The sequence below is a fragment of the Podarcis cretensis genome (genome assembly GCF_951804945.1).
Source record: "Podarcis cretensis genome assembly, chromosome: 4".
Classification (NCBI taxonomy): domain Eukaryota; kingdom Metazoa; phylum Chordata; class Lepidosauria; order Squamata; family Lacertidae; genus Podarcis; species Podarcis cretensis.
In genome coordinates, this window is record NC_137173.1 from 10575093 (window position 1) to 10602851 (window position 27759).

The 27759-nt window shown below is 46.6% G+C and overlaps 1 protein-coding gene across 10 annotated transcripts in view; it reads right to left on the bottom strand.

Annotated features, from left to right (window-relative positions):
• The window catches only part of TENM4 (teneurin transmembrane protein 4), a 649734-nt gene that overhangs the window by 33042 nt on the left and 588933 nt on the right, over nt 1-27759 (bottom strand). For 8 of the 10 annotated variants that reach the window (XM_079973241.1, XM_079973246.1, XM_079973247.1 and 5 more), the window contains 5 exons: nt 26486-26735; nt 22628-22648; nt 18315-18547; nt 17117-17271; nt 1555-2432 (listed from right to left, as the gene is read on the bottom strand). In XM_079973241.1, coding sequence (XP_079829367.1) covers nt 1555-2432; nt 17117-17271; nt 18315-18547; nt 22628-22648; nt 26486-26735 — 1537 coding nt within the window. The remainder of the gene's footprint in view (nt 1-1554; nt 2433-17116; nt 17272-18314; nt 18548-22627; nt 22649-26485; nt 26736-27759) is intronic. The other 2 variants (XM_079973245.1, XM_079973243.1) reach the window with 1 other exon arrangement.

Below are 27759 nucleotides of genomic sequence, written 5' to 3' on the forward strand. Positions count from 1 at the left end.
GGCAAATTCACCGAGGATGGGGAGGTGGTCTAACAGCAGCCATTAGCTTTGATAGCCACCTGAGCAGACTTTATTTGGATGAATACAATGATAATTGATAATATATCAGGCTACTGACAATTACAGTCGCACCTTGGTTCTCGAACCGAATGCATTCCGTTCGAACTCCCAGAACCATTCAAAAACTAGAGTGCGGCTTCCGATTGGCTGCAGGAGCATCCTGCAGCCAATCGGAAGCTGCGCCTGATGTCCGGCTTCCGGAAATCATTCGAAAACTGGAACACTCACTTTCGGGTTTCGATTGTTTGGGAGCCGATTTTTTCAGGAGCCAAGGCGTTCGGCTTCCAAGGTACGACTGTATATGTGTATTAGGATAATAAGAATATGCACATCTGTATATTAATGTAAGGGACATGGGTGACGTTGTGGGTTAAACCACAGAGCCTAGGACTTGCTGATCAGAAGGTCGGCGGTTCGAATCCCCGTGACGGGGTGAGCTCCCATTGCTTGGTCCCAGCTCTTGCCAACCTAGCAGTTCGAAAGCACGTCAAAGTAGATAAATATGTACCACTCCGGCGGGAAGGTAAACGGCGTTTCCATGCGCTGCTCTGGTTTGCCATGCTGGCCACATGACCTGGAAGATGTATGCCGGCTCCCTCGGCCAATAAAGCGAGATGAGCGCCGCAACCCCAGAGTTGGTCACGACAGGACCTAATGGTCAGGGGTCCCTTTACCTTTACCTTATATTAATGTATGGTAATGTAGTGGTATTTTTTTTCATTCTTACTCACTTTTTTCTTACTCTTATCTTTTTATAAATGAAATTCATCCTCATCATCACCATCATTATTATTAAAGCTTTGGTAGCTATCTGGATAGGGACGCAGGTGGCGCTGTGGGTTAAAGCCTCAGCGCCTAGGGCTTGCCGATCGAAAGGTCGGCGGTTCGAATCCCTGCGGTGGGGTGCGCTCCCGCTGCTCGGTCCCAGCGCCTGCCAACCTAGCAGTTCGAAAGCACCTCCGGGTGCAAGTAGATAAATAGGGACCGCTTACCAGCGGGAAGGTAAACGGCGTTTCCGTGTGCGGCTCTGGCTCGCCAGAGCAGCGATGTCACGCTGGCCACGTGACCCGGAAGTGTCTCCGGACAGCGCTGGCCCCTGGTCTCTTAAGTGAGATGGGCGCACAACCCCAGAGTCTGTCAAGACTGGCCCGTACGGGCAGGGGTACCTTTACCTTTACCTTTTAGCTATCTGGAACTTTCACATCCTAAAAAGACATTGTGCCATTGTTTACTGTTGTGGGATGGCAACAATGGGAGAGGCCTATTATGCTCATAGTGTTCTGTGGGTTTCTCAAGAGTATCTGCTTGGCCACTGGACTACACAGGCCTTTGGTCTGATTCAGAGAGGCTCTTCCTATCTCCTTAAGGTTGGCTGTGGTTTTATTGTACGTGTAGCGACTGTTGGAATACGCCATGTCCTTTGGTTGGTGCAATAAATGATGGTGATATTCTTAACGTGATCAGGGATTCTCTTACACCCAACAAAATACTCACTCATAAAACGTCGTCCACCCGTTTTCATTGCTCTTGGTGGCAAGGAGGCCAGAAATGCCATGATAGGTCATCATGGCCACCTCGTGCCCCTGGGCTGTCACGCTCTTCAGGGCGCTGTTGGTGCCAATGGTCAGCCAGTAGACCTGCCCGTCCGGTACCACCAGCCAAAGTGGCATCCCAGTGGAATCCCTCCGGATGTTGACCAGGTTTCCATTGTTGTCAGTGATCAGGGTGATGTCCCCGTCTCCGGTGTAGGTGAAGTTGTAGAGGTAATCTCCGGTGGGGAGGCTCTGGGTGAAAAGGTGTTTGCCGCTGGTGTCGAACAGGTAGAGCTCTTGGTCGATGGGCGAGGACAACTCGTACAAATTCTGCGTGTTGAGGAACGGCTTGTTCTTCCGGATGAAACGGATGCGGATGTTCCCCAGGTCAGCCACGTACAGCTCCCCATCCGCGCACACCGCCAGGGAGGAAGGGGCGTTGAGCTTGGCGTCCTTTGCGTAGCCGTCGTCGCCGGAAAAGCAGTCGCAGCTGACGTCGTTTTTGCAGTCGCAGCCGCTCGGGGCGCCGGCCACCAGAGAGATTTCCCCGTTGGTGGTGACCTGCCTGATGCGGTTGATCTTCTTCTCGTCCGTCTCCGTGATGTACAGGACGCCGCTGTGAGAGACGGCCAGAGCTGTGGCCGATTCCAAGGTAGCATGGATGGCCACCTTACTGAGAAGGAAGTGGTCGATGCCTGGAACCTGGCAATGCATCGGCCTCCCTGCCAGGATTCTCACTTGGTGGTTTTCGGAAATCTGCAGTACCACGTTGTTGTCGAGGACGTACAGGGAATTGTCCATCGGGTTGACCGCCAGGTCCGTAGGCCACTCCAGGCGGACCTAACAGAATGGAAAGAAGCAGAAACGGTTTTTAGGACCACCGCCATTCGTGTTAACTGTTATGTAGTGAAGTTTCACCCTGGGTCAGCAGGGGGATACTGTAGATAGTTTTCACTCAGGTCTGTAGATAGTTTTCACTCAGGTCCATGTCAGTTATTTTAGGCGGGAAACTCTGGGTTGTTGTTGCTACAATGTTGACAGCCGGCTGCCTATAAAAGCAGGCCGGCTGAGCTGTTTGCTAGTCAGTTCTATTCCAGCTTACAAAATAAAGAGCTGCTTTGGAGAAATCGCTGTGTCGTCTGCTATGTCAACCCACAACTTAACATTAACATTGCAAGAATAGTGTCTTGGTTTCTATGTGGGTTACGCAAGAATAAATGGATTGTTATTGTATCATATATCTGTCACGAGGGTGCCATTCAACAGCTCACTGGGCTAACTGCCCAGTGAGATTTGAGACGCAGATAGCTTCTTTCAGTTCTTTTATTTATCAACATACTGGACTATGCCAAGATGGCAAAATCAACCGGGAGACTCAGGAATCAAGAAGATAAAGACCTTAAAAAAGAATGGGGGAAACTAATAATCCACCTAAGAGAACATTGTAAGCAAATTAAAACGCTAGCTGGACTTTAAGAATCACTTGTAAAGCGATGAGGTTTATGCATAACTTATAGTAATGAGAATTATGGAGAATATATTGATATGTAGATTGGTAAAAAAATTGTTACTATGATCCATGTAAGGGAGGGGGGGAGTCACGAGATTCAGAGAATCTCATGGATTGATTTTATAAAGAACTTTGTTATTACTCTGTATATATAAAAGCCAATTAAAAATTATTTCAAACAACAACAGAAATACACAGAGACATGGAGTGTACTCCCCCTTTCTTGAGCTGTTTTTCTGAGTGCCCGCTTCTCCCCCCGGCAGTTACTTCCTAGCTCTTGACCCCTCCTGCTGTTTACGGTGGCCAGCAAGGAAATATTTCTGGTTCTAGGACAGGCATAGGCAAACTCGGCCCTTCAGATTAGGCTTCCTCAGCCTCAGCCCTCCAGATGTTTTGAGACTACAATTCCCATCATCCCTGACCACTGGTCCTCCTAGCCAGGGATGATGGGAGTTGTAGGGCTGAGGTTGAGGAAGCCTGCTCCAGATGTTTTGGGACTACAACTCCCATCATCCATAGCTAGGTTTGAGCTTCCCTGCCCCTTTCCCCGCAAAAACCTGAATTGACATTTACTCTGATTCAGCAGTAGAGATCAGGTTTTACTGGGGAAAGTGGTGGGGTTAAACCAGGCATAGGCAAACTCGGCCCTCCATGTGTTTTGGGACTACAACTCCCATCATCCTCAGCTAACAGGACCAGTGGTCAGGGATGATGGGAGTTGTAGTCTCAAAACATCTGGAGGGCCTAGTAATACTGTAATATTGTTATGACATAAGAGACAAACAACAGCAAAGGGGGAGAGAACAAAATCACCATGGAAAGCGGGATGTGAAGTCGACAAAAAACCCCCACTTAATTATGTACTAGAGTGTATACGTGGAATTTTTTTAATTAGAATATTTTAAAAAATAAAATAAAATGGATTTTTTTTAAAATTAGATGCATTACTTACTAAAGGGGCTCTGTTCTACATTGTGACTCGAAACACAAAGTAGAACAGCATAAGAGAAACGGGTTTGGGAACTGGGTCCTTATACTAAGATTCTGATAGGTCCTGATCGTAGCCCTTTAAACCCAAAGTGCCACACTCTTAAATTTGAAGCACATCCTGCAATTATAGAGAAGGGCTCATTGTGGCTCAGGATCCCTGGCAAATGAAGCAGGAAGCCATGTGTCATTTCAGCTCAGGATCCAGGGATCCTCACCACGAGAGTGGCTGAATGTCCAGAGCGAAAAGCAGATATTGATTTAAATGCTGTTCCCCACCCGTAGCCTGGTTGAAGAGAAGAACAGACAATAGCCATGAGCAAAAAAATTAAGATGACTGTTTTGGCTCAGCCCTAATCAAGAGATGGTTGTGTTTCAGTTCACGACATGTTTTAGAAAATGCAAATTGGATAAGATCCCCCTTTAAATATGAACCGAGCTGAATCCGTCCCTCCAGCCCAGCCCTAATTAGGTGACATCTCATTATCTTCTGGCCCTGAACGGCAGCAGCTTACCAGCTTGTGTAGACCCCAAAGAAAAGAAAACACCACAGAAATTGCTGCAAGGTGGGTTCACCTGTCCATCTTAAGCAAAAGCCACTGTCATGGGTCTAGTTCTCATTGAGGTCATGGATAGATGCCTGGGCTGCTCCCCTTCAGAATGCCAGTTGGGCCCTATGTAAACGAATGCTCTTCTCTCTAATTAGACTGGCATGCACCAGATACCGTGGGGAGACCCCCCCCCCAAGTATATATATTTGGACATTTGGTTTTTAAACAGGCTTTTGACAACCCATTAATTTCAAGCTGGCGAGCTTCTGATTATTTAATGGTTTATTAAATTGCTGCTGGTGGTTTAAAATGCCCTCCCCCCCACACACTCCTTAATTGTTTAAATTGTTTGTGCTGGGCTGTGAAATGGCTTCAGACTGCTGTTTTAGTGTGTTCTAGTTTCACCTGAATGAAATACAGTGGTACCTCGGGTTATAGAGGCTTCAGGTTACGTGTTTCCGGGTTGCAGATGCGACGCTGCGGGTTGCGAACACTGTGGGTTGCGAACGTGCCTCCCGCATGGATCACGTTCGCAACCCGAGGTTCCACTTTATTTTATTTTCTCCATTTCATTTATTTAAGGGTGCTGCTGCCTCGGAGGCACATTGTGTTGAATGGTCACTTTAAAATGTGAAGGTTCATTATTATTTCACAAGTTGTGTATGTCTTTAAGGGCCAGGGCCAGGGCAAATAACGAGACCCAGTCTTACAGCTGTGAAACATAGCAGGTGCTGCTGAGTCGTGTTAATTGAGCTGTGTCAGCAATTGGGTATAGAATAGAATCATAGAATCATAGAGTTGGAAGAGACCACAATAGCCATCGAGTCCAACCCCCTGCCAAGCAGGAAACACCATCAGAGCACTCCTGACATATGGTTGTCAAGCCTCTGCTTAAAGACCTCCAAAGAAGGAGACTCCACCACACTCCTTAGCAGCAAATTTCACTGTCGAACAGCTCTTACTGTCAGGAAGTTCTTCCTAATGTTTAGGTGGAATCTTCTTTCTTGTAGTTTGGATCCATTGCTCCGTGTCCGCTTCTCTGGAGCAGCAGAAAACAACCTTTCTCCCTCCTCTATGTGACATCCTTTTATATATTTGAACATGGCTATCATATCACCCCTTAACCTCCTCTTCTCCAGGCTAAACATGCCCAGCTCCCTTAGCCGTTCCTCATAAGGCATCGTTTCCAGGCCTTTGACCATTTTGGTTGCCCTCCTCTGGACACGTTCCAGTTTGTCAGTGTCCTTCTTGAACTGTGGTGCCCAGAATTGGACACAGTACTCCAGGTGAGGTCTGACCAGAGCAGAATACAGTGGCACTATTACTTCCCTTGATCTAGATGCTATACTCCTTTTGATGCAGCCCAGAATTGCATTGGCTTTTTTAGCTGCCGCGTCACACTGTTGGCTCATGTCAAGTTTGTGGTCAACCAAGACTCCTAGATCCTTTTCACATGTACTGCTCTCAAGCCAGGTGTCACCCATCTTGTATTTGTGCCTCTCATTTTTTTTGCCCAAGTGCAATACTTTACATTTCTCCCTGTTAAAATTCATCTTGCTTGTTTTGGCCCAGTTCTCTAATCTGTCAAGGTCGTTTTGAAGTGTGATCCTGTCCTCTGGGGTGTTAGCCACCCCTCCCAGTTTGGTGTCATCTGCAAATTTGATCAGGATGCCCTGATATAAGGAGCAGCACCCAGCTCTCCCATTACCCTGGGGGATGGGTTGGTGGTTGGGTCTGGTTCGTTATTGATGTATTTAGTGTATAAGGAGTTTTTGTTTTTGTTATTAAAACCTTGTTTAAGTTATTTTTGAGTCCCTTCTTAATGCATGGTCTCCCCAGCAAGCTCTCTGCAGCGCTATTAAACTGCAAATAGCCAACATGTTGCCCCCTGCAAGACGGCAAAGCAATATTTGAAAAGAAATAAAAATAAAATAAACAACATCAAATATCCTGCAGATAGTAAACCGGTATGTCATGGAGAGAGCTAACTTGGAAGCCTGGCATCTCATCTTCTAGGTGCAAGGGTTTTTAACGGGTTTTCTTTGAAAGTTTTTTTCTTCTTAAGCTTTCGGACTCAGCATTGCTAAATCGGAGGCAGCTTTACGGGATATCTAGCTTAACGCACTGCACAATCCTGGATATCCAGGCCCAGAGGTAAAATTTCTGTCTGGGTGGATTTTTAAAAAATTGCCAAAATGTCTCTGGCTATACTTTCTGGATGAGATACAGTGGTGCCCCGCAAGACGAACGCCTCGCAAGACGGAAAACCCGCTAGACGAAAGGGTTTTCCGTTTTGGAGGCGCTTCGCAAAACGAATTTCCCTATGGGCTTGCTTCGCAAGACGAAAATGTCTTGCGAGTTCCTGCAGGTTTTTTCCCCCTTTCCCCCCCTTTTCCTAAGATGCTAAGCCGCTTATCAGCTGATCCGCTGATAAGCCGCTTAACAGCTGATCGCTAAAAGCCACTAAACCGCTAATAGCGCTAATCTGCTAAGCTGTCAATGGGCTTGCTTCGCAAGACGAAAAAACCGCTATACAAAGAGCCTCACGGAACGGATTAATTTCGTCTTGCGAGGAACCACTGTATAACTGGTGGTTGAAGACTTGCTTCCCTCTTCTCTTCTCCTGCCCCACTCAACAATATATCACAGCTTCCATAGCCTACATATAGTAAAAGGTAAAGGTAAAGGTACCCCTGCCCATGCGGGCCAGTCTTGACAGACTCTGGGGTTGGTGCGCCCATCTCACTCAAGAGGCCGGGGGCCAGCGCTGTCTGGAGACACTTCTGGGTCACGTGGCCCGCATGACAAAGCTGCATCTGGCGAGCCAGCACAGCACACAGAAACGCCGTTTACCTTCCCGCCAGTAAGCGGTCCCTATTTATCTACTTGCACCCGGGGGTGCTTTCGAACTGCTAAGTTGGCAGGCGCTGGGACTGAGCAGCGGGAGCGCACCCTGCCGCGGGGATTCGAACCGCCAACCTTTCGATCGGCAAGCCCTAGGCGCTGAGGCTTTTACCCACAGCGCCACCCGCGTCCCTACATATAGTAGGGGCATTTAAAATAGAGAGTCATCACAGTGTCCTCTTTTTTGATCTTCAAAATATGACAAGCCTAGACATTACAGTGGTACATCTGGATGTGAACGGGATCCGTTCCGGAGCCCCGTTCGCATCCTAAAGTGAATGCAAACCGCGTCTGCGCGTGCACGGGTCACGATTCGTCGCTTCCGCACATGCGCGCGATATCATTTTGAGCGTCTGCGCATGCGTGAGCGGTGAAACCCAGAAGTAATGTGTTCTGTTACTTCCGGGTCGCTGCAGAGTGTAACCTCAAAACGCTCAACCCGAAGCTACTTCAACCCAAGGCATGACTGTACTGTTCTATGCAGTACAGTGGTACCTCAGGTTACAGATGCTTCAGGTTACAGACTCCGCTAACCCAGAAATAGTACCTCGGGTTAAGAACTTTACCTCAGGATGAGAACAGAAATCGTGCTCCAACGGCGCAGCGGCAGCAGGAGGCCCCATTAGCTAAAGTGGTGCTTCAGGTTAAGAACAGTTTCAGGTTAAGAATGGACCTCTGGGAGGGGTCACTAGGGGCGCATCGGAAGATGGCTAACAATAACATCTCTCCGACCCACACGAGGTAATTAGGAGGCTGTGATGGGAGTAAATAGCTTCCCTACCTCCCCAAGGTTGTGGGGGGGGGGCTGCCCTTGCCTGCTGTGCCCTATACCACCCCCGAATTTGAGGGGATGGGGGCACTAGGCAGAATGCCCTCCTGTGAGATCTTGGCGCTCCTGGACGCTGTCTCTGATCCACGCCACTAGCTGCAAGAACTTCAAAAGAATCAATTAGGAGGAAGCGAATGCACATATTTCAAGGAAGGAGGGGGAGTAAAGACTGCTAACTGAAGAGATCTCTGATAAACAAGACGAGTCGGAGGAACAAGCATAAATCATGAGAAGATACGCCAAGACTCGGTATGGCAAAGGGACTGGATGGGGGAGGGGAAAAATTTTTCCTTTCCTTTCTCTATGTGATTAAACAAGAATCCCCCCCCCTCACAAGTCAGAAATGTCGTTTAATGACTTAAGCTGTGGATTTAAGGCTGTGTGGAGATAAATTTTCTAACCAAAGCATGTTTTAAGAAGATCGTGGAATGTACAAGAGCTTTGGAATGACGCAGTTAAAAATACCGTCGCCATATTGGCAAGCTCTGTCGGAGGACTTGAGTCTGGGAGGAGAAATAGAGCTGCTTTTATATTGTGTGTGAGACTCCTTAGAGGGACTTAAGAATGACAGTTTGTGAGATAAATGATGGAAAGAGCGATGTTATTTATGAAAGCGATGATATATGGAAACCATCTCGATATGAGGATTGGACGAACGGAAAAATTCACACAGGATTACAATTGGTGTTTATCTGCTTAAGGAGATTACCAGAAGAGATCATAAGGAAAAAATAAAAAAATGTACGAACAAGATGAGATGTGGAAACAGCAAGATGAGACTGGATAGAATTATAAACTTTATTTGGACTGATTTGGATATTAACGCAGTAGCAAGAAGATGATCGGAATCCCCCTTCGGAACTTGAAATATGGGTCCCCTCAACAAAAATTTAAAATTCGGCTTTGTAATTCGGAATTTATGTGATGTGATGTGATGTGATTTGATTGGTCGGTTAATAAAAATTATTAAAAAAAAAGAAAAGAACGGACCTCTGGAACAAATTAAGTTCTTAAACCAAGGTACTACTGTATAAGGTTGGGGAGGAAGAGGGGGAGAGAGAGATATACTCTTGTACTTAGTGTACATGTTGGGTACACAGCGTCACTTGGGTAGGTTCTCTTTCAATTCGTTTATTATATTTCTTTGGGAGAGAGAGAGAGAGAGAGAGAGAGAGAGAGAGAGATATGGAGACCACCATCCCTTCAGGTAGACGAGAGATCAGTTCTACCTATACTCTGAAATGGTACCACCCAACAACTTAGCTTTACTGCCTCGGTGGGAACTAGGCCACCGACAAAGCTGCGTCTGGTCTCTCTTTCCCCCCCTCCTTTTGGCTCCTGGCCCTCCTTAACCCTTCCTGTAGTAAAACATGACAGCTTGTGGTTTCCCCTTCAATAATGCATGCCTCTCTGCCTTGCCGACAGCCTTCTGAGCGCCTGCTACTACGCTTGCAACCTTGAGTTAGCATCAAGAATGTAAGTTTATTCGGAAACGGCGAGGGAATTCCAGCCCCCTCCCTTTCTTAAAACCAATTCCTTGTCAACAAGGACTGCTAAATATTTTATGGCTGCTGGTCCCTCACTGCCAGAGGGGCTCTGACTGAAGAGACCTCAAGAGCGGCTTTATAGGATGAAAGAAGGGAGAGTTCCCTAACCGGGGTGGTTTTAAAGAGACCTCTCGCCAGCATCTGCGAGATGCAAGTGGGTGACTCGAAAATGGGTCCATCGCCTTTGAAAGAAGGAAGAATGAGAGCCTGGGCTCCAGATGGCTGCTTTCTAAAAGCTTTTGCAAGGACTATATAGAGAAGATGTATTGTGATGGACTATATGGAATTGGCTGAGATGACTGGCAGAATCCGGGACCAAGGAGAAGAGTCGGTGGAAGAAGATTGGAAAAAAATTAAAGCATATCTTCAAAAATATTGTAAAATTAAGGAATGTTAGGAAGATGTTGGAAAAAGAAAATTAGGTGGTTTTGGTAGAAATAATATAAAGGATTAAGTAAAAATGAGTTGATGAACTTGATGAAAGAGAGGACGTTAAATTATAATATAATAAATTAAATTACTTAAATGAAAATAAGGTTGGAAGGATTTGCTGAAATAACGATTTGAACTAGAATACAAAATTGGGAGGTGAGGGGAGGTCAAGGAAATAAGTAAAGGAAGAAAGTTATGTAAAGGTTTAATCAGTTCTTTTTATATTTTTAAGTGAATGTATTTTTTATTTTTATTTTTATTTTATTTTCCTTTCTTTGTTGTTGTTGTATTCTTCTTTTGTATTTTGTATTGTTCTTTTTTCTTTTTGTAACTTTTAAACTGAATAAATATCATTAAAAAAAAAAAGAGAAGATGTATTGTATGCATTTTTCAAAATGCAACCAACGATGAGATGGAGTTGGGGAAAGCTTGGGAGCTGGGGAAATATGATGGACCATAAAGCTTCAGTTGGAATAATAATAATAATAATAATAATAATAATAATAATAATAATACCCTGCCCATCTGACTGGGTTTCCCCAGCCACTTTTGGCAGCTTCCAGAAAAATATAACAAAAATAATAAAATGTCAAACATTAAAAGCTTCCTAATACAGGGCTGCCTTCCGATGTCTTCTAAAAGTTTGGTAGTTCTTTATTTCCTTGACATCTGATGGGAGGGTGTTCCCCAGTGAGAGTGCCACTACCGAAAAGGCCCTCTGCCTGGTTCCCTGTAGCTTCACTTCCTGCAGTGAGGGAACTGCCAGAAGACCCTTGGAGCTGGACCTCAGTGTCTGGGCAGAACAATGGGCGTGGAGACACTCCTTCAGGTATACTGGGCCGAGGCTGTTTAGGGCTTTAAAGGTCAGCACCAACACTTTGAATTGTGCTCAGAAACGTACTGGGAGCCAATGTAGGTCTTTCAGGACCAGTGTAATACGGTCTTGGCAGCCACTCCCAGTCACCAGTCTAGCTGCTGCATTCTGGATTAGTTATAGTTTCCGGGTCACCTTCAAAGGTAGCCCCACGTAGAGCGGATTGCAGTAGTCCAAGCGGGAGATAACCAGAGCATGCACCACCCTGGGGAGACAGTCTGCGGGCAGGTAGGGTCTCAGCCTGCATGCCAGATGGAGCTGGTAGACAGCCGCCCTGGACACAGAATTGACCTGCGCCTCCATGGACAGCTGTGAGTCCAAAATGACTCCCAGCCTGCGCAGCTGGTCCTTCAGGGGGCACAGTTACTCCATGCAGGGCCAGGGAGTACCCCACACCTGCCTGTCCCCTGTCCCCACGAAAACAGTACTTCTGTCTTGTCAGAATTCAACCTCAATCCATTAGCCCATTAGCATGCATATATATAACATACAAAAGTGAATTACATTAGGGGGAATTGCATACAACGTTGTGTATGTTCAGACAAATGGCTGCTGGCTTAGATGGCTTTAAGAAGGGGGCTGGACAAATCCACAGAGGGGTCTATCAACAGCTATTTAGCCATGTTAGCTGAACCCCCACATCCCAAGAGAGTATATCTCTAAATAACACTATCTGCCAGGCGGCAAGGAAACAGAGGTGTGTTGTTACTGCCATAGCTTGGGACATAGATGCCAACTCCTTTAATAATAATAATAATAATAATAATAATAATAATAATAATAATAATTTTATTTATGCCCTGCCCTTCCTGGGTCAAAAACTGGGCTCAGGGTGGCTAACAACAAATTTAAAAGACTTGATTATAAAAGCAGCATAAAATACATTATAAAAACATGAATAACAATAAAATTCAAAAATCAATTTAGGGGAAATAAGCATTAAATAATCCCCAGGGCTAGCTGGCTGAATTGGTCCTACTTGGGCCAGCGAGGAGGCCAGGGGAGAATTAGCTGTGGCATCCCAGAGCAGGTGATCTTCATAAAAGGGCAGGGGGAGGGAAGAGAAGGGAAATAGAAGATCAGGCTGAATTCAAATTAAACGCCAGGCGGAATAGCTCTGTCTTACAGGCCCAACGGAAGGAGGTTAAATCCTGAAGGGCCCTGGTCTCATGGGGCAGAGTATTCCACCAGGTCGGAGCCATCACTGAGAAGGCCCTGGCCCTGGTGGAGGATAGTCTGACTTCCTTAGGGCCCGGGACCTCTAAACTATGGTTGTTCATGGACCTTTGGGTGCCTGAGCACCCACAAAATTCCCCATGAAGGGAACCCACAAATTTCGGTGCACGCTGCATGGCACCCATGGTCCTGGGTACCCACAGTCACGGGGCCAAGTTGGCACTCCTGCTGTGGGATTCCCCCAAAGCTGGCCACTGTGGAGAAAGAAGAAAGGATCAATGGGCAAGTTAGGCCACATCAGAGCTATTATTGTGTTACATTCCCTGCCCACCTTCTCTAGCTGCTTCCCCAGGGAAGGCTGGTGTGAGGAGGTCTAGAGGCAGTGATTCCAAAGGCTCAGCAGATAACTGAACAAGCTGTACAGTGGTACCTCGGGTTAAGAACTTACCGTATTTTTTGCTCTATAAGACTCACTTTTTCCCTCCTGCAAAGTAAGGGGAAATATGTGTGCCTTTTATGGAGCGAATGCAGGCTGCGCAGCTATCCCAGAAGCCAGAACAGCAAGAGGGATTGCTGCTTTCGCTGCGCAGCGATCCCTCTTGCTGTTCTGGCTTCTGAGATTCAGAATATTTTTTTTCTTGTTTTCCTCCTCCAAAAACTAGGTGCGTCTTGTGGTCTGGTGTGTGTTATAGAGCGAAAAATACGGTAATTCGTTCTGGAGGTCCGTTCTCAACCTTAAACAGTTCTTAACCTGAGGTACCACTTTAGCTAATGGGGCCTCCCGCTGCCGCCGCCGTGCAATTTCTGTTCTCATCCTGAGGTAAAGTTCTTAACCTGAGGTACTATTTCTGGGTTAGCCGAGTCTGTAACCTGAAGCATCTGTAACCTGAAGCGTCTGTAACCCGAGGTACCACTGTAATTTGGTGGTGCTTTTAAAGAGGACTTAAAAAATAACAGTCTAGTTTGAGTGGAGAGATGGTGGAGGAAATCACAGGTCTAAGTATATATCAGGCCCCTGCTTGCAGAAGGGAAACCACAATGTTCGCCAAGACAGATTTTTTTTTTTTAAAACAATCAAACTTTACCTCTGGTCCACCAGGCAGGTGACTTTTGTAGGGCTGTAATTTTTATCCTGCTCATAAATGGCAGACGGTGGGGTAGCTGCCACAATGGAGCGGGAGCAATCTTTTCAAATTAGGGGGAGAAAGAAGCAAAGGAACAGTTGCCAGGTGGATGCCTGGAAATTGCATGGGTGGTTGTGGAAAGAAAAGAAAAAACCCCATTGACTTCCATTGTGCCTAACTTACAGTGCTCAAGCTTTCCAGCTAGGAACTGTGGTTCCGCAGAACAAAGTTTCATCCCCCAAGCCGTAATAATAATTATTTGAGGCGTGCAACCCCTGGCAGATTTAGAGGTTATGGCTCCAGGCTGGTGCTGATTATTGGGACGGACATTGCCCCTGAAAACCGAGCCCTGAGCAGCATCAGTTTGCCTACCTTCTGCTAAGAAATGCAGGTGTCAAAATAGATTTTTTTTCCTATATAAAAAAAATAAAAATAAAAATTGAGCAGCTGGACTGAAAAAGCCCAGCATGAAAGCCATTTGCAATCTGAAGCAATTCAAGATTCTTCGTTTTCCTGCTGTTGATAATTTGGGCAGAACAGACTTCAACCACTGTTTCTGAGATATTAATTTGAACCAGTCCCACTCCAAAATGCACTGTGTCCAATTTAGGAAGTCTCCGACACATACGGAAAGAAAAAGTACTTCCGATGAGCAAATGAACTGTGTATGTAATGGAAGACCTGAAGCCATTTTGAATTTAGGCTGCATTGCGATGTATATGCTGACTCCTAATAATAATAATAATAATAATAATAATAATAATAATAATAATTTATTTATAACACGCTCGCCCAGCCGAAGCCAGGCTCAGAGCGGCTAACAACTAGAAAAGCAACACAGCATTCTAAAATCAATTCATTTTAAAATCAATTCAAAATCAAATTAAATTAATGGCAACCATTGGGCTATACTATCATATATTGATTCATCTCTCTCTCTCTCTCTCTGACACAAATTGCCAACTGCAGTAGTCTCTTAGCCATTGGCTAAGTGATGTCAGGGAATGCTCATATTCTGAGGGCGGAACGTTGACAAAGCAGTTTAGTGGCTGGAAAAAGTGAAATGGCTTGAGATGAAACTCAAGACTGGAAGGCAGGTGGTAAAAGTCAGGGCAAAGGAAATGGGGATAAAGTCAGAAGGCAGCTGCAAAAGCCTCATCTAAGCCAGAAGCTGAGGCTCCAATACTTTGGCCACCTCATGAGAAGAGAAGACTCCCTGGAAAAGACCCTGATGCTGGGAAAGATGGAGGGCACAAGGAGAAGGAGACGACAGAGGACAAGATTGCTGGACAGTGTTCTCGAAGCTACCAACATGAGTTTGACCAAACTGTGGGAGGCAGTGGAGTGCCTGGCATGCTCTGGTCCATGGGGTCACAAAGAGTTGGATACGACTAAATGACTAAACAACAACAACAACTTCATGAACACTAGGGGACAGGCAGCTGAACGGTCCATGCAGGTAAAAGATGAACTTAAGGAAATAAAAATGCATATGAATTTGACACAACCAGCAAAATATTTGCAGGTCTCCAGTTCCACAATATTGATTGTGTGCACACAGTGTGCCAGTTGCTGTTCCGATGTGACAAAGACGCTGTCCATTTAAAGCCCAGCTTGGAACACAGGAAGTGGCTTGAGAATCAGGAGACAAATCAGGCCGTTTCCGCTCCCAGAAGACCTCTGCACTCAGCCGGATAATCCGGTTTCCCAGACTGCAAATGTGTGATGATATAGCTGGGAATCCCTACATTACTGCAGTTTGAGGGCACCGCAGATTGAGAGTTCCCATCTACCTTCTTTCCAAAAACATTGCAGAATGCTGATTTCAGTGCAGACAGGCCAAAAAATGAAGATATTGGAAGGTCGTGAGACAGGAATGAAGAGGATTTATTCGTGGTGGATACTTTGGAATGAGCAGAGTTGTGGCAGCCCACGAGAACCTTTGCGGAAGCGTTTCCTATTGAGCTGTAGTGATGCCACGCAATAGCTTCACCAAAGTTGCCCATGTGTTGGCAACCTCAAGGTCAGATGACTGCAATGCCCTCCATGTGGGGCTGCTCTTGGGGGCTGTCTGCAGGCCAGTTAGGGCAGATCAAGGGGCAAACTGGTGCAAATACACCTAGCTTGTGGTATTTGCAATGGCTGCCAATCTGTTGCCAGGCCAAGTTCAGGATTTTGATATTAACATAAAAGGTCTTACGTAGCTCAAGACTGTATACCAGGCACCCCCAAACTCTGCCCTCAAGCTGTTTTGGGACTACAACTCCCATCATCCCTAGCTAACAGGACCAGTGGTCAGGGATGATGGGAATTGTAGTCCCAAAACAGCTGGCAGGCCAAGTTTGCCTATGCCTGTGAGAGATATATATATATATATATATATATATATATATATATATATATATATAATGTCTTATATATCCTGTATAACTCTAATAAACAGCAGTAATTACATATGCTAATACATATATCGTTATTATGATACTTCACTTTTGAAGTATTTTGACCTACAGCTGTGGTTTGTTCCTTTTAATCTCCCTATGGACTTGGTTCTTAATGTGAAAGTACATCAAGTTATTCGTATCTTACGGACTTGCAAGCTGCCTTGAGACAATTCTTTTTTGCGGAAAGCGATGGATAACAAAACAAAAACGAACATGCCTTTTTGGGAGGGTGGGGATACCAGCAGGAGAAAAACTTTATCCTCACAGCGGGTGAAACATTCTGATAAATCAGCCCCAAGCCCTTTTAGCTAAGAGTTCTCTTGGCTTGACCACACAAACACACACACAGAAAGAAGCATGGTTTTATTCAAACCAGATTACTGAAATTGCATTAAGCATCACTGTGCACATGCTTAATTAGGGCTCAGTAGCCGATTCTTTTGCTCGGCCCTGCGTTCCCAACTGCTTTGAGCTGGATTTATCCTAGAGCAGGCACAGGCAAACTCGGCCCGCCAGATGTTTTGGGACTACAACTCCCATCATCCCTAGCTAACAGGACCAGTGGTCAGGGATGATGGGAATTGTAGTCCCAAAACAGCTGGAGGGCCGAGTTTGGGGATGCCTTGCTTTATACACTCAGAAGGTGACTCACTGCAGTCTGTAGGAAAGCTTGTCCTCCAGGTTCCTAAGATGTCAGAAGCCTGCTGCAAATGCAAATGCAAATGTGGAAAAGCATTCCTGTCGATACATGACAGGTGCTCAGTATCTGTTTTGTTCTCTGCATCAGTAAGATTTTCCAGCTGGATGAAAAACCTCAATTTTTTGTATCTTCTTTAAAAAAATGTATATTCTATTTTTAAATTTTTTGGGGGGAGTTGTTCTGAATTGCTGTTTAATTGTTGTTTTTAGCACGCTCTGCACATTGCCTCAATTACTAAACGGTGACGATAGAATATGCATAAACATTCCAACTTCTGAGCGAGAAGGTGCTGTAACAGAATGTGGGGAGGCAGCGCAGCCTGAAAGGAAAAGGTGCCTGAAGGAGGAAAAGGTAATTGGCTTGCCAGACAAGAGATGGAGAAGTTCTGCCGTGGCAGATGATGCACAGTTTTGACAGTGGAGAAGGAATGAAGGGGCCTTAAATACCTGGGATATATCCATGACTGAGTCACAACTCAGAGGCCGGGCGGATGTTAGGTCATTGGAACCGAGCACCGTTGAGATGATCCCGTTCTGATCGATGCGCCGGATCATGGTGCCATCCACAAAATAGATGAACCCAAATTTGTCGACTGTGATGCCTGCGAAGAGGAAACAAACCCAGCTTGGATAACTGCGCAGAAAGAAATTCACTATATATATCTATAAAGGTAAAGGAACCCCTGACCATTAGGTCCAGTCGTGACCAACTTTGGGGTTGCGGCGCTCATCTCGCTTTATTGGCCGAGGGAGCCGGCGTACAGCTTCCGGGTCATGTGGCCAGCATGACTAAGCCGCTTCTGGCGAACCAGAGCAGCGCACGGAAACGCCGTTTACCTTCCCTATTTATCTACTTGCACTTTGACGTGCTTTCAAACTGCTAGGTTGGCAGGAGCAGGGACCGAGCAACGGGAGCTCACCCAGTCGCGGGGATTCGAACCGCCGACCTTCTGATCAGCAAGTCCTAGGCTCTGTGGTTTAACCCACAGCGCCACCCGCGTCCCTCAATATCTATCTATCATCTATCTATCTATCTATCTATCTATCTATCTATCTATCTATCTATCATCTATCTATCATCTATCTCTATCTATCTATCATCTATCTATCTATCTATCTATCTATCTATCTATCATCTATCATCTATCTATATCTATCCACACACACACACACACACACACACACACACACACACCAACAACAACAACAACAACACACAAATGCATGTTTGTTCTGAAAATGTGTTTGGCATCAATGCATGGCTGTCAGGCACTTCGTAACTACGGCTCAAGGGAACTACGGCGCAATCACATGATGTCATGTGATTGGCAGGTGGGGCTGCCCCTCCCACCTGTCAAGGTTGCCCTGCAGGCAGCCTAAAAGATTCTCCCACTTCCTGGAAGGCTGGGATAAGGACTTTTGCAGCAACCGTTTTACATGTAGTGACGAGATAATTCGAAAGTGAACAAACTCTGCTTGGCTGAGCCCTTGACATACACCAACTAAAATTACATCTGCAGAGCTGCCAGCTAAAGATCAAAGGCATTGGGTCGCCCCATTTTCAAAAAGTAAAACCTCCTAGGTCAACCCAACCTGCCTGTTTCGAAACCACCGCATTCTGCTAAGGAACGGCTGCCCTTCTTACCCCTAGGGTTTGTGAGCGTGGCCTCAGTTGCTTTTCCACCGTCTCCGCAGCGGGTGTCATCAAAGGGAAGACACTGGTCTCCTGTTCCGGCCACCACCTCCGAGTTCTTCACAACGTCTTTCACCACGGTGATCGACTTGATTCTAAAGACACGGCGGCTGTTGGTGTCGGAGAGGTAGATGGATCCGGAAATGGGGTCCGTGGTCAGGTAATACTTATGAGCGGGGCTATGGCTGCAGAAACAAAGGAGGCGGGATATTGAACTTGTTCCTACATTCTCAGGACGACAATCAGGAATCCCGCTGGAGGTGCGATGATGTCACAGCACCATGTAGCCAATCAGGTTTGGCTATACGGGCGATGTCAAATGAAGCTCACACATTGCCTGAGGGCAAAGGCAGAATGTGCTCCCATTATTGGAGGAGGAGGAACAATGAACTTTTGTCCCCTGACACTTGGCTCTTATGTACCGTGCAATATTTTTCAGACTGCTCCCCCCGAAAACTGAGGCACAAGAGTGAGACTTGTGAGATTCAGGTCTCACTTTATTCGTGTGTAGCTCTGATCTGATCCTTATTCATTCCTTGAGATTATGTCACTAGACAGAGGGGAGGATGCTCACAGAGTTATGTGGAGCGCCTAGTCCAGTGGCTGTGTTCACACATTACAATAACCTCGGTTTATTATGCATAACAGCATGCTAGTGCATGCCGTTGGATCCTTCCCACTTTGCTCTTTCCCTGGAGAAAGAAGGTGAAAACAAACTAGGAGGCTATGATTACGCTTGGCTTCCTATTACAGTGGTGCCTCGCAAGACGAAAAGAATCTGTTCCGCGATTCTCTTCGTCTAGCGGTTTTTTCGTCTTGCGAAGCAAGCCCATTGACGGCTTAGCGGATTAGCGCTATTAGCGGCTTATCAGCTTAGTGGATAAGCAGATAAGCGGCTTAGCGGCTTAGAAAAAGTGGGGGGAGGAAAAAAAAGTCGGAAAAACTCGCAAGACATTTTGTCTTGCGAAGCAAGCCCATAGGGAAATTCGTTTTGCGAAGCGCCTTGAAAACGGAAAACCCTTTCGTCTAGCGGGTTTTTCGTCTTGCGAGGCATTCGTCTTGCGGGGCACCACTGTACATCCAAACTTGGGATTGTGGCCTTTGGTCCCTGAGAAACCAGCCTCCCTGCTCCAACCCTCTTTCTGAAGATCTCTGAGAATTGTAGATTATGGGCTTATCCGCACTTATCTTTTGCCTCACATTTTGCTAGGCAGAGATCCACACTTTCCTGGTTCGTCTCCAAGCGTGTTATTATTATTATTTGGTTTGTTTAACCCCACCCCTTTCCCCAAGAAAGCCTGATCTCTACTGCTGAATCGGAGCAAATGGCAATTCAGGTTTTCGCGGGGAAAGTGGCAGGGAAGCTCAAACCTGTGCCTAGAAATATGGAACAAAGATTAAGTTTGGATAAGCCCTTTATTGAGGGGAACAGGAGTCTCCCAGTGACTTTCAGAACCCTTAGCAAACCGTAGCTCCAAGGATTCTTAGGAGCATGGGTAGGCAAACTAAGGCCCAGGGGCCGGATCCGGCCCAATTGCCTTCTAAATCCGGCTCATGTCCAGGAATCAGCATGTTTTTACGTGAGTAGAATGTGTCCTTTTATTTAAAATGCATCTCTGGGTTATTTGTGGGGCCTGCCTGGTGTTTTTACATGAGTAGGATGTGTGCTTTTATTTGAAATGCATTTCTGGGTTATTTGTGGGGCATAGGAATTTGTTCACTCCCCCACCCCACCCCACCCAATATAGGCCAGCTCCCCACAAGGTCTGAGGGACAGTGGACCGGCCCCCTGCTGAAAAAGTTTGCTGATCCCTGCTTTGGAGGAATCCACAGCTGTTGAAAGTGCCATGATACTGCTTTAAATCTATAGTGCAGATGAGGCCTCAGTCAGGGACCCTGGCCTATCATGGCATGCAAGTCCGGCCACTGCCTTAATTTTGTAAAAACAAAAACAAAACCCACCCAAAGTCCATGTTGTAAATTACTTACCTAGCTAGCATCCCACCTGGCTCATTCAAGTCTCATGCCATGCACCTTGCTAGAAACGGCCATTTTACATAACCTTGCCCTTTTCTCTCACCTGTCTCCCAAATGCTCTGCATCCCTCAATTTGTAAAAAATATATATGATAACACCTCTCCTCTGCCCTGCCTATTGAATTAACTTAGTACCTTTTCCATAGAGCGAGGGAGCTGGGCAGAAGAGAGGGTTGTTTGTGGGAAGACCTATCCGATTTATCCCAGAATATCCCCCTGTGATTTTACCTTATTAAAGTCTGAGCAGATTTCATCTGCCCACGATGACACTGATTCTTGCTAAATAAAATACTCTGACCTTCAGCGACTCGGGATGGCAGTTTGGGCTCCATCTGTATTCCTTCTCGATGACAGCAAACTGGCAGGGTATTATTTCATTTACCCGCCCGTCACTCAACCTGAGAATCCACTTTGTGTGTGTGTGTGTGTGTGTGTGTGTGTGTGTGTTGGGGGGAAGGTGCCCTGTGGGAATCCGCCATCCATTTTTATCAGGCCCCCAAGAGTTCGCCGCTCTTCTCCGGCAAGGCTCGGCTGAATGACAGTCAGCTCTTGAGCGGCTCATAATCACCGGAGGTGGGCCAGAGAGGCATTAATAACCACCGGCTGACATTCCCCATCGCCTCCAAGACTTTCAAAAGCACTTTCCGTGGAGCCTCTCGTCAAATTGGACGAGGCCGTGGCGGTGATTTACACACAATGACACACAGACAATTTGGACAATGTGACCCCTCTAACCACTTCAGGTGTGGAGGAGTGACAGGTGCCGGCAAGTCTCCCCTGGCGGCCTTCTAGAAAAAGCGTTTTTCACCTCAGAAAAGTGACGGGCAGGTAGTTGCCGACGGGCCAGGTCCACCTCTTGAGTTAATTTGATCTGGCTGCCCGACCAAATTTCAATCAGCGCAGAGTTTAAAAAAGGAAAAGGAGTTTGGCCACATTTTTATGTAACTATGGGGGACCAAAACCCTCAGGTCTGGCCCGCATATGGGGTGGAATGAACCAGCTACCTTGGGTGGCAAAATCCTGTGGGGCGGCGACCCTGTGGGTGCCCTACCCACCCCGGAAAATTTTTGCTGGAAGCTACCACCACCCAACCCCAGTAAGCGAGGCTTTGGTGGGACGGGCCTCCCTTGAAAATATTTTCCCACTTATGTCTCAATGGGCACACAAGCACCACACACACACAACAGAGGATCATATTCCCCACCCCCAGCAACAACAAATATTTATTTGTGCTAGGAAAGTCGGATTCCCTTCCCTGCATAAGTGGTTTAAGACATCTGGATTCCCATACAACAATGTCGTAAACAAATGCAACAAAGCAGTCTGAAATCTCTGTGATTTATTCTAACCTAGGTATTTTTGTGGGGAATGTCCATTTATGGGTGGATGAGGGCAGATGTAGATCTAACCAAGTTCTAATGTGTTTGGAGCAATCGCCATTGTGCTTAACTCTGCTACCAGAGAGTAAGAGATCTCTCTTCCAAACATTTCTCTCCGGCAGAAAAGACCATTGAAGTGCAGAAAGCAGATCATCTTGGCATGTCCTGGGCATGATTTTAGAAAAGTACCTAGGAATATAAAAAAATGCCCTGTTGGATCAGACCAAATGGCCCATCTAGTCCAGGATCCTGTCCTCACAATGGTCAACCAGATGTCAATGGAAAGCCAGACATGAGCACTCCTTCCACTTGAGATGGGCAGCAAGTGGTATTCAGAGCCAAAACACCTCCAATAGTGGAGGCAGAATACAGCCATTTTGGCTAGTAGCTGTTATCCTGCATGCATTTCTCTACTCCTCTTTGCAAGGCATGTTTCGTCTGTACAGTCATCGGGTTACAGATGCTTCAGGCTGTGGTTTTTTGGGTTACGGACCGCCGAAACCCAGAAGTACCGGAACGGGCTGCTTCCGGGTTTCGGCGGCCGCGCATGCGCAAAAGCGCTAAATCGCGCATGCGCAGAAGCGCCGAATCGCAACCTGCACATGCACAGACGCACCGCTGCGGGTTGCAAACGTGCATCCTGCACGGATCATGTTCGCAAGCCGAGCATCCACTGTAATTTGTGTGTGTGGCATCTAGCAATAAAATATCATTTGACAAATAATCCATACACCATGTAAAAAAAACCCAACCATTTACATATAGCTCAACAGGCAAGAAGTAATAAACGAGAGAGAACACGCAACAGAGGAAGGGAGAGAAAGCGACGGTTGTCCGTGTGTTGGCTTACCTATGTCTGAAATCTTTATTTCTGACAGAAGAGCAGGAAAGCAGAAGAAGAACAAGACAGGAGGAGGAGGAAAGAGAGAGAGAGAGAGAGGAGAGAGAGAGGTTAGCGGCTGAGCTCCGAAGCATTATTAGCAGGATGAAAACTTGACAGTAACAACCACATTGTACAAGGCAATAATAAATAAAGGTTTAGCAAGCCTGGCACTGATACATTTCATAATGGAGATTACTTGTCAGAGGAGTTGCCTTATACGTTGCTGCTGCCCATCCCTGGGGGGCCGGAGGAGAGAAAGTGATCTCCTGGATGCCTTTGGAGTTGCAGCTTAGGTACAGAGGGGTGCAGAGCAGTTGTCATGGGGTCCGCGTTTCCCACGGTTGCCTCCATCTCGAGATGTCGTTTCTCAAGACAGATCTCCCTGGCGCTTTAGGGACGACTCATACAGCCCTCCTTGTGCAAACAGGCCCCATACTGTCAGCATTCGTGTTCGTACCACCGGTCAGCGTGCTTCTTCTATTTTACAGAAAGGCAATTTAGCAGCTGCAGCGTTGAGGGCAACAATGCACGTCGGTGTGTTTAAAAAAAAATATGTTTGAGCAAGGCTCAAAAAGCAGCCGCAGGAGAGAGAGAGGGGAGAGCCGCGCTGATGTCGAGGCTGCTTTTTGTTTTTGTCGTTGTTCCCGAACAAAAGTTACAAACCTTCCCTCTTGGCAACCTTTTCTGAAACCCCGTTTTACAGCCCTCTGGAAAACAGGGCTTCCCACAAAGAAGCCACACTGAAATGGCAGTCCAAAAGGCACAGAGTTTTAAAAAAATGTTTGCGCCCTCCAAAAAGCCAGAGTTTCCCTGGATGGCCACTAGCCGAGACCAGTCAGTCTGTGGGCCTTGAATAATTCCTTGATCCTTGGGTGTTTAAGCACAAAAGAAACAGAAACGGCTTGCTTTCATACCAGAGTATGCCTACTTTGCAGGCAAGGAAGTAAGTTGTTCTTCTGAGGATCTGGGAAAGGATTTTTTTTTGGGGGGGGGGCTGGGCACAAGGTTGCCTTTAAAGTCATTGAGACTATTTGCCCACCTAGACCAGTGTTGTCTGCTCGGACTGGCAGCAGCTCCCTAGGGTCTTTCTCACACATGCTGCCTACCTGGAAGGAGTGATGCTGGAGACTGACGCTGGGACCTATTGCACGTAGAGCATGTCTCTCCCACTGAACATGGCTCCTTCTTCCCCGATATGATCTCATCTGATTTAGGAATGGCTTTGTAAAGTCTAGACCAGGATTGATCCAGACCAGACCTGAGCTAACCATAGGCTAGTCCACCCCAGGATTTACAGAGAATTATGGTAAGAAGAGCTGCAGTTTGCATGGAATCATGGGCAAGGAAACTATTCTAAAGCAAACCTCTTTACCCAAAGCAGTCTCAGTCCAGATTTTTTGTTTCTAAGAGTCCCAGGTCCTGAACACCGGATGCTTAATAACACCATATTCAAAGTGGTTTTATACCACTTAATGTGCCTGCAATTTTGTCCCTGCATTCTTATTTTTTAAATGCTAACTAAGGAAGCAAACATTAGCTTGAAATTGGGCTGTGGGAAAAGACTGCAACACTTCTTTTCCAGAATTTTTGGATCTTGAGTGCTTAGGAAAGGAAATTTGGAAGTAGGCTCCTGTCTGGTTTGGACTAATTTCTTTAGAAGCACCAGACTCAAAGCGAAGGTAGGCTTGGAACGAACCCTTTCACAATCTCTAGATGTGTGGACATTATGGGTTGCATTAGTGCTACACTAAAGCCACCTCAAGTGTACTACTTGCTCTGCTGGGATGTTGTTGCACAAAGAGAACGCAACAGCAGGTTGCACAAACACTCGTGCAAGGAGTTTCTGCAAAGCACAACTGTTGCGCTGGATTCTGCTGCTGCGCAATATTGAAACCCAACCCTCTACAGCTTGCGTTTTCGAGACGGTTGTGGGAGTCAAGGACAGATCTTTCTGGCAGCTTCTCAGTGCTGTTGCCGTTCCACTAATATGGACACAAGGGAAGCACAGAGGGGGAAAATTCCTTCCGATGGCAGGTCACCTTTCCATTATGTCGGACGGCAGAAAGCCGTCCTAAAGAGGCTTCCTGCCCGCTTCTATGAACTTACTGAACTCCAGCGGGTGCAGAATGCTGCAGCGATGCTCCTCACGGGGTTCCTGCCATGGGAGCATATTCACCCAGTGCTTTTCCAGCTGCACTGGCTCCCGGTGGAGTACAGGGTCAGGTTCAAGGTGCTGGTTTTGACCTTTAAAGCCCTTCATGGCCTAGGACCCTCATACCTACGGGACCGCCTCTCCCGGTATGCCCCACGGAGAGCCTCAAGGTCCATAAACAGCAACACCCTAGGGGTCCTGGGCCCTAAGGAAGTTAGATTAGCCTCAACCAGAGCCAGGGCCTTCTCAACACTGGCTCCGGCCTGGTGGAACGCTTTGTCTCATGAGGCCAGGGCTCTGCGGGATCTGATTTCTTTCCGCAGGGCCTGTAAGACAGAGTTGTTCCGCTTGGAGCCAATTTGATTCCCTCCCCCTCTTTCTTTTTCCTTCTCCTCCTGCGATAAGGCTACATTTTAATATTTTGATGTTTCAATATTTTGATGTTGTATTTTAATCTTGTTTTTAAGTTCTATTCATTCAACTTGTTTTTATTATTGCTTGTTAGCTGCCCTGAGCCCGGCCTTGGCTGGGGAGGGCGGGGTATTAATAATAATAATAATAATAATAATAATAATAATAATAATAATCTGCAGAGCTCTCCATTGGCTTGCACTGTCCCTTCCAACTTGTTCCTGTTCTGCAGGGAGTTGGTAGGACGGCCAAGAAGAAGAAGGCAGCTTCAGGAAGGTTTGGGACCTATAAATCACAGCTAACTTGCTGTCCTACTTATGAATGACTCTCTAATGTTCCCATTACCCCGCTACCCTTCCAATATTAGACATTTCCTTGGGGCTGCATGTTAATTTTGCAGCGTGGGCAGCAGAAGAGCCGCCAAGGAGATGCTCAGCTTCTCAGGCAAAACCTTCCCTGTGCCCCATTTGCCCTGTCCGTCCTTTCCTTGCAAAGTTTTGATCTCACTTAGCTACTGGATCCCATAATAGTCGGAGCTCAAGCTGGCTATCAGAACCGGGGGGCTTGTGGAACTGGCTATTTGCAGATTTTGAATGTGCAGGCAGTGTTGTCACAGCCACTCGGATTCTGCACTTCTCTGGATTTTAGGAAAAAATACATTTAGAAATGCACATTTCGAGAGAGAGAAAAAATATGGATTTTTGTGTGGGTTGCTTAAAAGAAAAATCACAGTTTAGCATAAAAATGAGATGAAATGGATCCAGTATGTTTCCGTGCACAATTCAAAGTGTTAGTGCTGACCTTTAAAGCCCTAAACGGCCTCGGTCCAGTATATTTGAAGGGGCGTCTCCATCCCCATCGTTCAGCCCGGACACTGAGATCCAGCGCCGAGGGCCTTCTGGCGGTTCCCTCATTGCGAGAATTGAGGTTACAGGGAACCAGGCAGAGGGCCTTCTCAGTAGTGGCATCCACCCTGTGGAACGCCCTCCCACCAGATGTCAAAGAGATAAACTACTACCTGACATTTAGAAGACATCTGAAGGCAGCCCTGTTCAGGGAAGCTTTTAATGTTTTTGTGCATTACGGTATTTTAATATTTTGTTGGAAGCCGTCCAGAGTGGCTGGGGAAACCCAGCCAGATGGGTGGGGTATTATTATTATTATTATTATTATTATTATTATTATTATTATTATTATTATTATTAAATGGATGCACAAATTCAAAAGAGACACAGTAGTAGACAGATCTATCCCCTCCTAACCTTAATTCCAGTACGTTGGTGACGTTTCCGGAGGGGAAGATTCTACGGATGTAGTTGAAGTCCCCGACGTAAAGGCTTCCGTCCGAGCCGCAAGTCAAGGCAACAGGAGCCAGAAGCTTGTTCCCATCGGCAAGGCCGTTGCAACTGGGGCAGGAGATGCTCCTCCTGCGGCCGTTCCCCATGATGCTCCCTATGACAGGTGGCTGCTGGGAAATGAACTGGTTCTCCCCGTTTCCTTTGTGCAGGATACCTAGAGAGCAACAGAAAGCAAAACAGAGAGGGGGGTGACTCTGCTGCAAGGGGTTTGGAGGCGGCAGCCAGGGGAGCTGTCGGGAAGCCAGCCAGCAATAATCACACAGTGCAAGTGAAGTGCACTTTGCTAGAAGAACAGGATCTGGAGATGTGGAGGCTGAAGGTCCCCAACGACTGCCTAAATCTCCTCCTCCTCCTCTCCTGGGCCTTTCCCAAGCAATCTGAGACTATGCTGATGCGCCTGTCTCCACTCCTCTCTCCTCCTGTTTCAGCTTCTGCTTCTGGATTCTATCTGTCCCAGCCTCTTCCTGTTACCCCTTCAATTTCTGACAGCGATACTCCCTTGCCTTACCTGCTTCCTCCTCAGAGCAAGATAGGAACTAATTTTCGTATGCCGTCTCCATGAGACGTCTGGAAGGTGGCAACATGAGAACGGGGTCTTTTCTGCGGTGGCTCCCCGTTTGTGGAATGCTCTCCCCAGGGAGGCTCACCTGGCAGCTTCATTATACACCTTTAGGTGACAGGCAAAAGCGTTCCTTTGGCTGATTAACACTCTAAGGTAAAGGGACCCCTGACCATTAGGTTCAGTCGTGACCGACTCTGGGATTGCAGTGCTCATCTTGCTTTATTGGCCGAGGGAGCTGGCGTACGGCTTCCGGGTCAGGTGGCCAGCATGACTAAGCCGCTTCTGGCGAACCAGAGCAGTACACGGAAACGCCGTTTACCTTCCCGCAGGAGCGATACCTAGTTATCTACATGCACTTTGACGTGCTTTCGAACTGCTAGGTTGGCAGGAGCAGGGACCGAGCAATGGGAGCTCACCCCGTTGCGGGGATTCGAACTGCCAACCTTCTGATTGGCAAGTCCTAGGCTCTGTGGTTTAACCCACGGCACCACCCGCATCCCTGATTAACACTCTATGTCCTTTTAAATATGCTTGTGAGATGGATGGGGGCATTATTAGTTTGCTTTGTTTTTGTTCTTATTTTTTTATTTGTGTTTTTATTTTGTGAACCGCTCTG